The sequence below is a fragment of the Lutra lutra genome, chromosome 5 (genome assembly GCF_902655055.1).
Source record: "Lutra lutra chromosome 5, mLutLut1.2, whole genome shotgun sequence".
Lineage (NCBI taxonomy): Eukaryota > Metazoa > Chordata > Mammalia > Carnivora > Mustelidae > Lutra > Lutra lutra.
In genome coordinates, this window is record NC_062282.1 from 81502044 (window position 1) to 81519818 (window position 17775).

At 41.7% G+C, this 17775-nt stretch overlaps 1 protein-coding gene across 8 annotated transcripts in view; it reads left to right on the forward strand.

The window, feature by feature from the left end:
- The window catches only part of ARHGAP26 (Rho GTPase activating protein 26), a 445619-nt gene that overhangs the window by 346035 nt on the left and 81809 nt on the right, over positions 1–17775 (forward strand). For all 8 annotated transcript variants that reach the window (XR_007127482.1, XR_007127483.1, XR_007127484.1 and 5 more), the window contains exon 19: positions 10935–11073. Coding sequence is in view for 5 of the 8 variants with exons in the window: in XM_047730366.1 (XP_047586322.1) it covers positions 10935–11073 (139 nt within the window). In the remaining 3 variants the exon portion in view is untranslated. The remainder of the gene's footprint in view (positions 1–10934; positions 11074–17775) is intronic.

Consider the following 17775-nt stretch of genomic DNA (forward strand, 5'->3'; position numbering starts at 1 on the left):
TTTTTAAATATAGCTTTAGGTCTGGTATAAAATGAGCCGTTCCTACCTTAGGCTCCTACCTTAGGCTTAGCCTCTGAAGTTCACCTAATAGGAATCCTAAGCATCCATGTCCATGCTATGGCCCCCGCCTTTCTGGAGACAATGCTTTGGATAAATTTCTCCCAATAGAACTGAACTGTGGTCATCAAATCCAGAGCTCTCTTAATGTCCTCAGATGAATATTGTCAGAGACATGTTCTTTAAAATTCACACTATTAAGATCTTAATTAATATTTAATGGGCATTCCCTTAGGCTTGGCTATAATTCTCTAGATAGATGAACACACATACAGAAATGTCCACAAGTGACTACTTTTCTAACTTTAGTGTCACAAGTTGGACAAAATTCTGAAACCTCACTTGAAGAAATACTTTCCAACAGCATCTTTTCGTCCTGTCTGCCAACTAGAAGCACATGATAGTATATGCCCTCTTCCTTGAAACAAGCCTGAATATAGGTCTTAAAGGTATGTCCCCCCGCAATGACTGATATAATAGTCTCTCAGGTTGTTAAGAACATTTCGTGGAAGGTGTTTACTTGTTCCCTTGGAATAAAATTAAGTAATAGAACTATAGTAATAGTAGATAGAAGTAATAGATACAGTACTGAAAAAGGGTGTAGCAGCCCAGGCATCTAGCAACTGGAGCCACTCAGAGACAGAGAGAGAAAACCATAAGATGCCTGTTGTAGTTAAATCTATTTCTGCATAACAGATCATCTCCAAGCCTAGTGACTTAAAACAGCAAGGATTTTTTTTTTCCTTTCCATTCTGTGGGTCAGATATTTGGGGAGGGCTCCTGTGTCTTCCATGTGGTATCTGCTGGGGTGGTTTGGCTGCAGCTGGGTGTTCCAAGATGGCCTTAGTCTGCATGTCTGAAACCTTGGTACTAGCTGTCGGCTGGGACACCTTGATCCTCTTCTCTGTGGCCTCTCTATCTCCATGTGATCCTTCGTCACTTGATAGTCTGGGCCAGATTTCCAAGGGGGCAAACACAGAAGCCACAAAGCCTCCTAAGTCTTTAGCCTGGAATAGACCAGAGTATTGGCTTTAGCACATTCTGTTGGTCAAAGCAAGTCACCAGGCCAGCCAGGTTGAAGGGGTGGGAAAGAGACCGCACCTCTGTCTGAGAGAAGCCGTGTACACCTAGAGGCGAACGAGCAGTTGTGAGCTGCCATCTGTGCAGGTGTTCTGCCATAAGGGCTCCCTCCTCATGCCTGGCAGGTTTGCTTGTAGTTCCTGTTGGAAAAGGCATTGCTTTCTTTTTTTTTTTTTTTTTAAGATTTTATTTATTTATATGACAGAGAGAGGCACAGTGAGAGAGGGAACCCAAGCAGGGGGAGTGGGAGAGGGAGAGAAGCAGGCTTCCCGCTGAGCAGGGAGCCCGATGTGGGGCTCAATCCCAGGACCCTGAGATCATTACCTGAGCCGAAGGCAGATGCTTAATGACTGAGCCACCCAGGTGCCCCAAGACATTGCTTTCTTATGAGAGGCTTATGCTGAACATAGGCAGTTCCTCAGTATTTCTTACGGAAAGCATTCTTCTCAGCATTGCCATTTTTTACACAGTCAGGGGACATCAGACAGTTGGTGATACTGACAAGTCTGTCCTCAAATACCCTTTGAAAGATTCAGTATGGAGAACTAACTCATCAATGTCTATAACTGGAAACACATCTTTGTCGTTAAAATTGACATTTAAAAGAGGGGGATAGGGAATGTCTGCTAGCCAGAAAATTCAGTTTCTTTTACCTGATGAAACATCTCTTTTCAAAGGGAAGAAAAATTAATAAAAAGAGAGAGAGGAGAAAGGTTTCTATGTTTGAACTGGCTAAAGCATATGGCCAGAAACTCTTGTCCTTTGCCTCCCCTGGCAGACCCGGTGAGAAGAGTGATGTTTGGAACAGTTGTAGGAGGTAAATATCCCACAGTAAGTGGAGGCAGAGAGGAAAAAGCCAGAAGATAGGGATTATGTTTGGGGGCTGGTAGGGATCTTCCTTTTTCCATGTTTGGTAATACATATTGATTGACTTACTCTGTTGACGGTAATGGATCTTTGTAAGGTACATAGTTTAGATGTAATAACGGCAGTAGTAGTTAACTTTTATTATAGTTTCTTATCCACAATATACTGTCCTAAGCAGCTTTGTATCCATCATATCATTTAATTTTTATAAGGTCAGTATTTTTGCCTCAGTTTACAAATCATGAACCTGAAGTGCAAAGAGTTTAAGAAACAACCTTCAGGAGAGAACTAGGTCTGAACTGCTTTCACAACACAAGCCACTGAAATCTGTTCTAGTTTATCTCTGTGCCATGCATTTATTGAGCATCTCCTACTGGCTGAAAAGGAGTAAGATGGGACCTTTTTCCCAAGGCCCTCCGATTTTATCAGGATATGTCTAAGCATGATACAGCGTGCTTAGTGACATCCAGTAAGATGAGTCAAGTGTATGGCATCACTGAGGAGAAATCACTTAATTCTGCTTGTACCAGGCTTAGACAGATAAAGACATTTTTAGGCAGAGAAAGAGTTCAGACATGAGTGACAGCCTTCCAGGGATTAATTAACTTATGTGTATTAAAATGACATGGCTGTGAAAGAACGTGGGTTATATGTTAGCAAATGGTGGGAGATGCTACCACACAGTTGGCTTTAGCCCATTGTTAGGTACTTGGAAAGCTATGGAAAAGGGCTTGCATTTATTCCTGAAAAATGGGAGTGTTCAGGTTTCCAAGTTTAAAGGGGTAAAATGATTATATCATCACTTTAGAAAGTCATCCCTGGAAGCTGAACCAAATTGTACTCTGATTATTGATATCAAAATCACTTGTTAAATAAAGCACAAAAATCACAGAGTTGACTGTATTGTTGTAAACTTGTGGCTTTATATTAAAAAAAAAAAAGTCTCAGAGTGTCATTTTTGACTTACAGCCTTTACTTTTCACAGGGTAGAGTAAGATCCTAATGGCTTTTATTTAGTTCTTCTTGCCAGAATTTTAAAGGGAAATTCTAATTTATGGCATCATTTCCTTTCAATGACTCCATACTTTTGGTTCTTGGATTAAGTGAGACCTAGAGAAGAAAAGTCTTAAGAGACTGGCTTTTTTCTTTTCTTTTTCTATCTTTTTTTTTTTTTTTTTTTTTTTTTTTAGATTGTAGTCAGATATCAAAGGGGAAAGATTTTAAAACTTTAGTTGTTTCCATGCTTGTTTTAAGGTAACAATGCATTATATAAAATTACCATTTCTGTATGGAGACACAGTCTTTGCCTAGCTTATAGCTTATCACTCTGAGCCTTGAAACGTCAAGCAGGCCAATATTGGGGTTATAGTGGAACTTACCAAAATTTATATGCTTCTAGTTAAAACAACAAAATGTTGAGTGCTGTCATTGTCTAAGATTCCCCAACACCCAGGAATTTTGCTACTTAAAATAGTACCTTTTATTTTTTTTTGTTAAAGTTTACCTTGCCAGTAACTTTGAAAATTTTAGATGTTTGGGAAAGAATAACCATACCCAGGAAACAGACTACCTTTTTTTCTAAGATTTTATTTTATTTATCTGACACAGAGAGAGAGGTCACAAGTAGGCAGAGAGGCAGGCAGAGAGAGAGAGGGAAGCGCCGCGATCCAAGGACCCGAAGATCATGAACTGAGCCGAAGGCAGAGGCTTAACCCACTGAGCCACTCAGGCGCCGCCATACTACTTTCTTTGTATAGTTTCGGTTGAATGTGAAATCTCAGATTAATAATGTATATATGCATGAGTTTTATCTTCCTATTAAATTCCAACCTGTAAGGGTAGGATTGGACCCACTCATTGTGTAATGGTCCACATTTCTTTTGGCTGTGGCACTCAAAAGGGTTTTTGTTTTTAAGATTTTATTTATTTATTTATTTATTTATCAGGGAGAAAGAAAGAGGGCACAAGCAGGGGGAGCAGCAGGCAGAGGAGAAGCAGGCTCTCCACTGAGCACGAAGCCTGATTTGGGACTCAATCCCAGGACTTGGGGATCATGACCTGAGCTGAAAATAGGTGTTTAACTGACTGAGCCATGCATGTGTCCCTGCAAAGGGTTTCTGCACATGAGGCAGAGTGTGGATGTGCTCATGTGCCTAAGCACCACATGCTTTTATCACCATTGCCCCTTTTTATGCCTGTTGTTCTTTTACAAAAGAAAGCATCATAATTCCTTTCCCAGGTCATCAGTTTGCTTTGTAAGAGGGAGGAGTGTTGATCTTTGAGTTGTTAATTCTTAGAAATGCCCAAAGATCGGTATCGCCTTTCGAAGTATGTTAACTTTTAATCCTATCTGTCAAGGAGAAGAGCCTGGTAAGCATGGATGGGACCCCTCTGAACACCTAGTATAAGCACCAAGTCCTAAACAACCTTGCATTCCCATTAAAATGGTAGTATCTTTTGGTGCCGTTGTCTTGATCTGACTTGATTTTCAACCACCAAGCTATCTTGACCTGCTTTTACCAAAATGTTGGTGGAATTGAAATCCATTACACCACCGTTGGGGTTTGTGCACAAAATGTCTATCAGTTAGTGAAATATAATTGATTTGAACAGTTTCCGGCAACTGAAAAGTATTTGGCAGTTTTATTTCATGTTCTCGATATTTCAACTTAATGATGATGATGAAGAATGCCTCGATGCTTTACTACATTAAGAAAATTTCTGGTGCTGTTGCCTGCTTGGGAAGCTAGTTTTGTATCTTATGGTCATGGCTTTTTTTATATGTGTTCATTGATTTTCATTTTTTAATTTTTTGTTACTTTTCCTTCCATTTGTTCCCGAGTATGCTCTTTTTGGTCCTGCCCATGTGAGGTTTAAAAGTAAGCTAGATTTACTTATATGTAGGGCTGGAGTGCTTCTGTCACAGACCTTTTTTCTTTTTTTGAGTGTCAGATGCTGTGCAAATTATTCTTCTTTAATGCGATAAGGTTATGAATCTGAACATGTATATTCCTTCCCAATAAGCTCCAGATAAACTGAGCACTGTTTGAATTATGAAGCTCCTTTAATATAGCTTAAATAAGGATGGGGTTTTATTATGTTTTCATCTATTCCTCCATGGGCAAAGAGAACAGGAAAGAGAAACTTTCTGGAAATTGGGAAAATCACAGCATCCAATGGATGACCAGGCATGCCATCTATCTAGATATGGCCCCAGTTCCTAAATGGAATTGGTTTCTTTTGAAGGACTTTTTTTTTTTTCTCTGAAGGACTTTTAGTAAAACTCCCCAAACTATTTTCTACATTGTTGATCCCTCTGCCAAAATGCTAATATCAATAAGGTATTGGGCTCCCACTTGTCCTTAAAAACCCTGTCACTGTAGCCTATGAATTTGGCTTTTTAACAGTTGCTATAAATGAGCCCTGCTAATAAGACTTGCCCAGCTTTCCCATGGAAAGGCGCTGGGTTTATAGCTTCTCAGGCCCTAAGCAGCCCTGCTGCACTGTGTCATGAGAAGGAGAGGGCAGTGTGTGAGCCCTGCTCTGTGGTTCCAGCCATCCACTCCCAAAGCAGAAACTCCACATTAAACAAGGCCAGATTTGTTTATCCTTTAATACTTGGAACTCGTGCATCTGTGTCTCAGGAAAATGCTCAGTTTCTTCTGTTTTGCTTTGTTATCCCCAGGCCTCTGTCATTGATTTATTGTCTCAGAGCTACTTAGCAGTTATAGACCAGGAACTCTTTATCATGACCTAATTTTCCTCCCATAAATATCACAGCACATAATAAAGAGTGTACCCCACACATTATAGGAAGGCTCCTAATCCTTGTAAATTACAGAAGCATGTGATGAATGGGATCACAAAAGGTGTAAAAATGTGTATGTGCCACCACTAACAACGAATTTTGCAAGTGGCAGTGGTCTACAATTGTCGGGGTGGGCCTCAGGCAGGCAGGGGGATGGGCTGTGAAATTTGGATTTTGTAGACAACGCAAGGGAAAAGAACAGCAAATTTTAACACTGCTGTAAGCAGTTAAGATCGATGTTTTGCAAAGAGCAGTAATTAAATTTGCACTTATAAATTAAATCCTCGTGTCCTGACTGCAAATAATTCATTGTTGAGTCTCCAGTTATTTCTCTTCTTATACTTTTTTATTGAATGCAGTAATGTCTCTTGAACATTGAGTGTCAAACTGTGTTAGGTGCTTTGGTCTTCACCACACTCCCAGGAGTTTTTACAGATGAGGCATCTGAAGGTCACAGAGTTATACAACTTGCTCAGAGTCACAGAACTGCTAGTAAGCAACTAAAGTCAGACCCATTGGACTGTAAAACTTGGAATCTTCTTATTTTGTCCTATGTCTTTCAAATTAATAATAGGTATAAAACCACACATGGGTAATATCCAGATGGTCATGCTAAGTTCCAGTCCAGCTGCATTCAAGTATGTGACCTTGGACAAATCAGTTCATCTCACTGAGTCTTAGGTTTCTCACCTGTTTGATGCCAAAAATAATAGTACCTTTTTTATAGAGTTCTTGTGAGTAAAATAATGAGATAATTCATACAAATAGCACGATGAACACTCAACAAATTTTGGTTATTTTATTGTCATTATACCACTACCATTTCTTGTCCACTCATTGCTAGGTTCTAGCACTTACCGTGCCTTAACTTTTCAATGGCTCTGCGAGGCAGGTGTTAGATCCTCGTTTGCAGAGGGAAACAGGCTCAGAGTTGTTGAGGCTCTCGCCTGAGTTGAACCCAAGTCTGCCTAGCTTCAAAGCCTCTTTGCTTTCTACCCATATGCTGGCTATGAATTCCTTTGTTGGACTTTTTGTGGTGATATGGCAATGGTGCTGCTATCAGTGATGGTGAGATCTCTCTCCCCCTCCCACTGTGTTGGTGTAGGTGTTGCCCACTGAGTAAACAACAGAACCCAGACCGGGCCTGGGCCTTTGTGAATCCAGAAGGCTGACCACTCTCCCATGTAGCTTAAAGGAAAACAGAAGCTAGTATTTATGGGTGTGCTAATTCCACTTACAGGAAGCTTGAAATTGGGAATACTTGGAAGAGATATGCAGAGTTGTTTTTTTTTTTTTTAATGTTACAGTTTTATTCCTCAGTAGCTTCCAGAATGCTTATGGCCTTCCCAATAACTTTTATTTCTAAAGGGTTCCTAACTCAATTAGTAAGTTTGGACAGAATTAATAGGGCACTTGGGGCACAGAATAAATCCCCCTCTTTTATGTTAATTTGGAAAGTCTCTGTGAAACTTGTGAATTGTTCCAGCCACGTGGTAGAGCTCCATAAATCCACTGGTCATAAATGATAGGAACCCACACTTGCATCATTTGGCAGGGTCATTTCTACAGTGATTCTTCTTAACAGAATGAAGGAAACTTCATTTGATTTTCTTGAAATTACCTCTTCCAAACAAAATAGGCTTGGAATAACCAAGGAAATTGTGAAAAATTCAGGTTGTCATCAGAATTCCAGCTTGAGCTTTTAGCACAGAGACAAACCCTTGGCCTGGCTAGAAAGTGGCCAGACAGTAAGCAGGCTTTAAACAGCTTGCATGTGTTCAAGTTTCAGAGTTAAGTGAACAACAGTAATTTGGAGCATGATTTTCCAGACTCCTTAATGTAAGTTTGTATCATCTGCTCTGACTTGTTCACATTTACAGAGGTGCCCTTGCACTCTGGAAACATCTGTAACCACCGCATTGATAGTCTTGTGTCTGGCACATGACATTTTGTGGTGTGAGAGCAGCCTGGGCCTGGCTCACGGTGATGGCTAGAGAACTGGCCTTTGGGACTGTTGGTCTCACCGGTGGTGAAAATCTGCTAGAACTGGTTGCAGTATGGGCAAACAACTTCTCTTTTAAAGAAACCTACCAGTATGCAGAATGAATGACTCTCCTGGGTTCCATGTCTCTTCCTGCTCGGCTGTGTGTAAACATTGTTTTGGAAACAATTTTTATGCATCTGCCCAAATCTGCAGGCTTTCTTCATAACCTATTCTTTGCTTCTTCAGCATTTCATGTGGTTTTTAGGAAGGACTGTAACCTCACATTCTTGGTGATAGTTGAAATTAAAATATGTATCCATTCTCTTTGTGTCCACTGTAGTTGCCCAACAAGCTTATTTCCAGTTAGGAAAAGAGAAACACCCCTAGACATAAGGGGGTGGTGGGCCATCACAAGTCTGAATTCCTTTTTAGCTAGGGATGGCTGAGAGTGTTATTCTTGAGGACAGAGGCAGAGGGGTGCTAAGAGATAGCATATTTGTTGAAATCCTTGCTCGTACATTTGGGGCATGGCTTCTGGAGTGAAGATTGGCTGGAAAAACTGAGCTGGAATGAGTAATGACAGCTGAGTAAGTGGAGAGTGCAGATGTGAGGAGCTGCAACCCTGCATTCCAGGTCCAGCCCCTCTCCTGCTTTGCTGTGCGGCAGGTCAGGAGATCTCTCCTGTGGCGTGCTCACCCTACTTAGTATCTGTGGCTTAGAAGCCATGCAAAGTGCCTAGCATGGTGCCTGCCAGGCACAGACACTCACATACAGAAGCGCGGTTTAAATGTCAGTGATAATAGTGCACCATGAGGTGGTCATCTGGGAGCAGGCTTGCAGCTCAGCATTGTTCGGGGAACACAGGAAAGGGGGAAGAAGGCCTCTTAGAGTCTGTAGTTCTTGAGCTTGACAATAACCATAGTTTCTCTTTGCTTCCTTTGCAGAACTCAGGAGACTGTACATATACATAGCACCAGTACTTATTTTTAGGGGTCCCAGCTACTCTGGAAGCTAGGACATTTCTGTTGTTTTTGCTTAAGTCCCCTTCTCTTCTTACCCTCTCGCCCCGCTTGAACTCAGCTATGTTGTGATTCAGTTTATTTTGTTGAAAATTCAGTCCCCTAGGGAAAATATGATAATGCTGTTTTTCAGACAGCTGTGTTTGGGAGCGAGATTGACTTAACCAGCTGGCTGGCATCATTGGAGCCCAAGGACCTGCCAGCCCATGGAGAGCAGCTGTTTTGGCTGAAATTCTCATCATTCTTATGACTTTGCTTCCTATATATCAGCTTCAGAGTTTTGCTTTTAAATGCACACACAAAGGAGAGAGGGCCATTGAAAAGAGTGTAGTATATCTAATGCTACCCATAGTGGAAGGAAGTGGGGTGCCCCCACCTTCCTCTTGTTACTCATGATTGTTGAGAAAGTGGAAATCCAGGAGGAGGCTAGCTCCAGAGTGAGAAATGATAATGAATAAATCAATAAATATTGATATCTTAATACAGTGTGGCTGTTACACAACCATTAAGGATCATGTTTAAGATTTTTTAAAGAAAGGAGAAATGTTGAAATATAATGTTAGATGTATAGAATACAAAACTGTGTAGATTATGTAATCTCAATTAGGGGAGGTGGGTTTTTGTTTTGTTTTGTTTTGTTTTTGTTTTTCTTTTTGTTTTTTTTACATTAAACAAGGTAACTCATACAAAGCTCCTAACCTGATACCTGGCATGGCAAACACTCTGTTAGTCACAGGTAGTGGATGCAAACCGTCCCATCCACAGGGAACGTGTTCACCATGTGTGATATCCAGAGTTCTTGGTATGAAGTAAATGCTCAAGACATCTTTCTTGATTGAGGTAGTGTTGTCATTTATATGCATTTGAAAAGAAGTCTAGGGGCACCTGGGTGGCTCAGTCAGTTGAGCATCTGACTCTTGGTTTTAGCTCAGGTTGTGCTCTGTGGTCCTGGAATCGAGCCCCACATCAGGCTCCGTGCTCAGCAGGGAGTCTGCTTGAGATTCTCTCTCTCCCCCTCCCACTGTTTGCTCTCTCCTTTTCTCTCTCTCTCCCTTTCAAATAAATACATCTTTAAAAAAGAAATCAAGAAAATCTAGGGATACAGCTTTCTATGTTATCTGTAATTGTATCTATAATTGTGGCAGCTAACCTCTGCCTTGGTTCTTCATTGTAAGTGGTGAGGACAGTACCTCTTGCTCCACGTCACTGAGAACTGAATGAGCCACTTGTAGAACACACTAATCCCTAGGGAAGTGACCTTGTGTGGTGGCTATGGTGATCGTGGTAAGCACCATGTAAGTGTAGCTGTTATAATGATGCCACCATACTTATATCTGTAAAAAAAAGAAATATTGTCACAATTTTCATCTGTTGTAAAAAGCTTAAAAGAAAAAAGTTCATAAGAAAGCTCAAGTGCTTATAGTGGTTGTCTCTAAATGGTAGAAATAAAAAGTTGATCTCTTTTTTTTTTCTATGCTTTTTTACGTTTTCCAAATTGTAGTTTGGTTACTTTTATCATCAACCTTTTTCTTCCTTTTAAGTGAGAAAATGCTCAGCATCAAAGATGACATAGAGCTGCTGAGCTGGAAAGCAGGCTCCATCCAAAGGTGACTACAGACCAGGAACTGGTGCCCTGCCCTGGGCTTCTTCTTGGAATGTTATTTAAATGCAGTTTCACATTCTAAGAAAGTTGTGAAGCAGTCATTAAGAACTGGTCAGTAGAACCAATGAGGAAAATAAAGGGTTTTGATGAACTGGTTTTGGACAAAGGTACTCAAACTACTCCAAGCCCTATTAATAGACAGTGGCTTATATTTAGCACGCTTCATTCCCCTCACCCCTGCAGAGAACAGCAGAGAAGGGATAAGTGTAAGTGACAGCAGAATGACAGAAATGGAAGTGAATGGTCACCAAACTCCGAGATATGCTCCTGAAAGAAAATGTTTAGTCCCAGTTCTGAGAGATGTTTCAAACAAAGTCCTGAGCTAATGTGGGTGGTCATTTCGGGTCTTTTTGCTGAGTCTTTGATACCACCAAGCTTTCAGTTGTACTGGTTGGGGCTTGCTCCCCGACTCACGGCAGTGTGTAGTGTAACCCTTCTGTGCAACTTCACTTGCAGATATTTAACACCGTGCCCGATACGCCTCTCACCAATGCCCAGCTGCACCTGTCCCGGAAGAAGAGCAGTGACTCCAAGCCCCCTTCTTGCAGCGAGAGGCCCCTGACGCTCTTCCACGCCATGCAATCAGCAGAGAAACGTGAGTCCCATGGCTCAGGGTGCACACCTCCAGCCTCTCTGTGTGCTACTGTCCTAAGTGTCCTTGAGGATGGTGTGTGGTTGGGCCTTGCCTGGTTTCATTGCTGAGTAAGCCTGGTAGGACAGGAAGCAGTGTTAGGAAAATGAAAGGCCAGGGCGACTTGCTGTGCAGGATTCTCTTTTCCAGATCTCCTCTGGGCAAACAGCGGAACATTGTTTCCTCCTGCAACACAGTAGGAGCTCAGCTCTGGCATCATGGCTTCCGCCCCTCTTTTGTTAGCAGCACAGAACCAGTTTCCTTTTTTCAGTTTGTCATTAAATGCTTATTAGTGCAAGTCACATGCCCCACTCGAATGGACTTGGAGGCCAGGCCCTGCCTTTGCTGATCTTTCTATTCCACCTCTCACAGAACCTAGCATTTAGTGGACACCCAATAAATGTGTGAACTAAATGAATGAATTAATTAGAGAATAACACTCTCTTTGTTCCAAGCAGCACAGTGTTATCACCACAGTTTTACTGAATCTGTTTTTCATGTCAGAACGGAGCTCTTTGCAGTATCAGATGACTGGGTCCTAAAATATTCAGGCTTGTTTCAGCTTCTGGAATAAGAGAGCTGAGTGGTGGTAGTGTGAGAGTTGAGGGCTGAAGCTCTGCCTGGAGTCCCGTCAGACCTGGGTTCTAGCACCAGCAGCAACACATGGGCAAGCCTTTGACTGTTGCTCAGCCTCTATTTGCTCATCTGTAAAGTAGGGATAATAGTGCCTATCTCATAAGGATTTGTTAAGGAGTAAGTAAAATTTTACATTTAAGCATCTGGCACAAGTCTTAGACTTGGCAAGAGCTGAGAGCTGCTGCTATTATTACTAGTTATTATTTAATCATGCACAAATACCAAGGCTCACTCTTTCACACAACCGACACTGGCACATTGCCTGGGAGAGACTGGGAATAGAAACAGCAGACCTTGTCTTTACCGTGCTCATAGTTGAGGGAGGAGAGTAGACAAGTGAATAGATAGCAGCAGGCCACCGTGATAACCAACCTCGGAGGATAAGTCCATTCCACAGAGGCTGCGGAGCACGTGGTGGTTGAGTGCGTGCCCTGGCACCGGATTGCCTGGCTGCTGGTTCCGTGTCTGCTGTCTCTGGCTGCACATGATGGGGGCAAGTTACCTGCATCTCAAGGCCTCAGGCTCCTCTTCCAGAAGGCAGGGGCAACAGCTTCTACCTCATGGGGCTGCTGTGCGGATTAGAGTACTTCACATGGCACCTAGTGCAGAGTGAGTGCCCAGTGAATGCTGGGGTGTGTTGCAGTTGTTGTTAACCTCTGTGAGGTACAGTAAAGACACAGATCAGAAGAATGAATCACTTGGCCTTGAGGAGGAGAGAAAATTACATATGTGGATTGACATCTTTTTATTTGTCACAAAAAACTTTTTTTTCTTTAACAAAAAACATTTTTTATCCCCTGTATTTCAGAGGTAATGGCCTTTGTTTTCATTCTGGAAACAAATCTGCTCTGCCTCCAGACCATCACTGCATTTCACGATATCATACTATCCCATAAAATGGCTAGACCTTGGTGAATTGGGCACCATTTGGGTTGTTTCAGATATTTAGTTTTTATGAGTAAAACTACTGTTATCTTTGTAGCCAGATCTGTTCGCAGGCATGATCATTTCCTTAAGCTAAATTCCTGGAAGAATTTCTAGGTCAGAGGATATGCACAGTTTCAGAGCTTTGACTTCTCTTCAAACGATAGCCTGTGTTCTTCTTAAATATGTGGCTTGGGTCATTCTCTTTGGTCTGCACGTGGCTTGGGCTCCTCTGAGTGTAGCAGGGAACACTGGGAACAAAACTGGTCTCCCCATATCTGCCATGAGCACAGACGGCATTGGGCTGTGGGGTGATGTCTCTCACAGCGCCAGGAGAGCCACGGTCATCTAATGTTCACTACTAAGCAGAGGATAGTGTAGATTAGGACCCTTCAAACAGTGAGGTTGAAGCAGAAGCAGCTTTGGAACAGGTTTCAAAGCATATTCTGGGAGCATGTAAGAAAGAAGATAGAGATTAGGAGCAAATCAATTAGATCTTGACCCAAGATTAATTTGATCACACGAGGTAAATGATGAAAGGTTAGGACATATGAAAACAGACAGACCTAAGCTACAGAACAAGCTGCCGGTGTCTCTGTCTGCAAACAGTTGACAGAAAGATAGAAGATGGTAAGACAGTGAAGCAGCCTGTCTTTCCTCTGAATGTTAGGAAATGCTCCCTGGAAACGGGACTGGAACCTTGGATATTTGAGGGGTGCTTAGCTTTCCTCCTTTTCTCAGAGAAGAAATATTTTCACTGAAAAGTATGTAGGAGGGCATATATACATAGACTTTTTATAGTTTGTTTTGGAAAACCCTTTTTTCCTGAGAAACTAGGATGACATCCAGGCTGGCTTGGAAAGTACCATAGGAGGGGTGGGTGACTGGCCAGGAGCTGGAAGGTTCTGCTGGCACCCCACCCCAGCTTGTAACCCAGCCACTGTGAGATGAGCAGGTGACAGGGCACTGTCATGTTTTCACACACCTGACTCTTCCTCTGTCTCGTTTGCAAATAAAGACAGAAGGCTCCTTTATCAAAGCGCTTTGCCGAGTTTACTCTGTAGAATTAAAGTACAAATAAACACTCCAAGTCATTTGTGGGTAAAAAAAAAAAAAATTGTGTATTTCCATAAGATGATATTTTTCAGGTTAAGGGAACTTGAAATACCTAGCTCAGTTCCTTCCCAAACTCGAATCATTTGTATAAGCCTTCGTTCATTCTTTGGCCGACAACCACATAACTCATATGCTGTTGTTTAATACAGTTCTTTAAATTGATTTGTAAAGCTTCAGTGCATAACATAGTTTCTAGTTTACAGTAGACACTTGATAACATCTTTTTTTTTAAGGCATAAATAAATGAACCCATAGACCAATGAGATGATAGCACATCTATCCATGACAATCATTTTTTAATACTATGCTATGCTTTTTAGTACTAAACACATCTATCCATGACAATCATTTTTTTAATACTGTGCTGTGGTACTTACTAAAGATGACAAAATTAAGGCCTAAAAGGATGAACTTATTTTCCAGAATCATATAACAGAGAGGAGTGGATTCAGAACAAGGTTTATCTGTCTGCAAACCTACAGTCTTCCTACAACATTATGTCACCAATTCTTGACAGAATCTGAAAGAAAGCAGATTGCAGGAGGAACACAGAGAAAAAAGAATATGAAAATAATTTTGCAATGTGTTATATGTAGGAAACAAAGGAGAAGAATGTGGAATTTTGAGTTTGAGTCATTGGGAGAAGCTTGGTGCTGTGAAAAGAAAGGAGAGATAATGAATTGAGTTTTGAAACTGCTGAGATTCTATGTAAGGTTTCCAAAGGTTATTTGGAAGAGTGATTCTAGATATACATCCTAAAAGAGGGGATTAGAACATAAATATAGGGCAAAAAAGCCAGCAAAGGGAATATTAAGCTGACAAAAAATTTCCTGTTCTGAGAATTTTTCTTTGTGATGCTTCTGGCTTCTCTGAATGTGCTGGCTAAAAATCACCCCACCTGGTTGGTCCTAAAGTCTAGTACCAGCCATTGTGTGGAAAACGTGCATCACTTTTGTCCTCAGTAGCCTCAATAATCTCCTTTGTCTATGATTTTCAGGATATTAATTATCCTGTTATCTATATGGGAAGAGAATTCCTTCTCTCTAATATCAGATCATTCTCTCTTTACATGCTCAGCTCTGATTGCTATGTACACATATGTTCATTTTATATGATTCTTCTGAGTTTTTGAAGTAAATGTCCAGTGTAACAAAGCTGGATTATTCAAGTTCAAAAAAATTAATTTTGAAGCCAGTCACTTCTTTACATGGCCTCATCCTACTCAGTAAAATCTCTAAAAACATGAATTTGATGGTCTCACTGTATTATTCTCTAATATACATTAAAATAAATTTGTAACCATTAAGATAAAGAATGTTCTTCCCAACACCTTATGTCCCACCCATGAAATGTGTGCCACTGTTGAGAGTCCACAGAGCTTGCTCTGAATTTTGGGGCAACTCGGTTCCTTTCTCTTAAGAAACTCGAGTTTCTTCGGACTGGAACTGGGTTCAGATATTGTCATTTCGCTGTTACATCACTATGGATCCTCACTGTGTTCCCCTGTCACTTCCATGTTGTGCGCTTTGGGTTCCTGTGACACCTGTCCAGGTTTGATGTGACCTTACCTTTTTCTGGCTCTTGCCACAGAGCAGATATCTTGTCAGATTGCACTTGTGTGGACACAAGAGCACACCTCCACATACCCGTTCTCTGCCTTCACACTTGGAAGATGATATTTTTCAGAGCCTCATTTCCTCTTATTTCCATCTGTCTGATCTCTTTTGAGTTCAATTATACTTTTCTGCTCACTGACGCACTTGCAGTTGACAACTTTCTCTGTGTTCCATTGGTTAGCCCTCTTTTCGGTCCCTGTTAAAATACTTAGTGGGCCTAAAACTCCCGGCCACAGCTCACTTGGGTGTTTCTCTTTGAGAAGTTCCAGCTGTTGATTGTCAGCGCACATTATTCTCTCCTCTCTCTGCAGCACCCCCACTCTGTGCAGAAGGTGGAGCCCATTCTTTTGGCATAGACATGAATCCGTGCCAACACTCTTGGCCTTAGGCTGTCAATCGCCTCCCTCTTCTGGAGAGGAAGTTCCTGAGAGTCACTTTGGGAATTCATAGGCTCAGTCTTCTGGCTTCATACCTGCACTTCAGGCTCACGGGAACATGTGACATAATAACTGATGCTCCCGGATGTGTGTCTTGTTTTCTGGAAGTGTTTTTCTTTCTGTGTACCTAGATGAGTTGTGTCCCAGTTGTGTCCCTAGACGAGTTGTGTCCCTAGACGAGTTGTGTCCCAGTTGTGTCCCTAAGGTTCTTCAGCTTCAGCCTATGGATATAATAGAATCTTTCCCAGGTGGAATTTCCCTTTGCCTAAAGGTAAAGATGTCTATATGATGACTGATCTCTTCCCAGAAGGAGGAGCTAGATGCTTTTTCCTGCTCTTTGCTGGGTCAGGACATTGGTCAGCCCCAGGGCATCATGTGGGTCCTCACAGACAAATCAGTGTGTGGTAGAAATGGGGCTCGGAACGAAATGGGAGAAGTCTCTGAGATTAAACTTTGTGTCAAAGAAGGAAGGAAACGATGAGGGAGATACAGGGTTTAAAAAGCATCACAGCAACAAATGCAAATCATTTGGAAAACACTGAATATTTTAGTGAAGAAGGGACTCGATATCCGAGTTGTATATAGCTGGTCAAGAAATTTCTGAAAGGTAGAATTTTGAGTAAAATGCTAAAGCAAATGAGTATAGTCTCATCCAAAGGACAGAAAGGTGGGACAGTGATGCTCTACAGAGGGAACTTGGAATAGCATTTGTATATGTAGTTCTTATCTCTAGAACTGAGGATTGTGGGAAGATCTGTTTCAAAATTGTACTTAGAAAACATTCTTGAGCCTGGGTGGCTCAGTGGGTTGAGCCTCTGCCTTCGGCTCAGGTCATGATCTCAGGGTCCTGGATTGAGCCCCACTTTGGGTTCTCTGCTCGGCGGGGAGCCTGCTTCCCCCCGCACACATACGCACCTGCCTCTCTGCCCACTTGTGATCTCTCTCTCTGTCAAATAAATAAATAAAATCTTTAAAAAAAAAACCATTCTCTTAGAAATCAATTTTTTAATGTATGTTTAAAATATATGGCTCCATAATTTATCAAGTGGTTTCGCATGCTAAGTACTGTGCATAGCAACAACTCCCTTAATTTTCACAATTTCATGACATAGGTACTGTCCCCATTTGGGACAACAGAGGAAAATATAATTTATATTAATTAACGTACTCAGGATCACACAGCAACAAAGTAGATTTGAACCCATTTGTTCTGACCTCACAGCTGTTCTTTTAGCCAGTGATTACTCTGCCTTCTAGTTTCAACTTGTGTGGTTGTTCTCGAGGAAATGTAGTTCTCTGTGCTTTTGTGACCTAGCCTGCAAACTCAACCTTTATTCTAAGGAAAAATATTTCCAGCATTGCTTACGTATCTGGAGTTTACTCATTCAGTAAACTAGGGATCTGCCTGTAAAGAGACAGGGGTGGGGGGCTGGTGTGAAATGATAAATGAAGGTGTTTGAATCAGAACCTTGAGACCAAGTTAGATCTGAGCCTCATTCAGTAATAACAGCAATAAAAATTAAAATTATTATACCTCATCTAACATGGCAAGCAGCCTAAGCACATTACTATCTTACTTCATTCTCACAAATGACCTTTACCCAGTGAGGTAGGTTCTCAGGAACCACATTTCACAGACAGGTTAACTCAGGCTCCAGAGGTTCAGTGGTCACACAACCGGTGAAGGGCAGACAAGGAATTTGTACCCAGGTGGTGTCTGTTCCCCATGCCACGTTGTCTTCGAAAGGGTGCCTGTGTCAGTTCCTCAGCCATGGAAGTGAAAATCTGGTTAGACTGAATTACAGAAGCAGTAAAAGCCATCTCTCCTAGCATCCAGTAATGCCATGGGGGCACTCGAACCATCCTGAATGGACTCCTCAATATGTGTACCAGCAGGCAGCAGCCCCTCCAAATCTAGCCTTAACTATGCAGAGAGC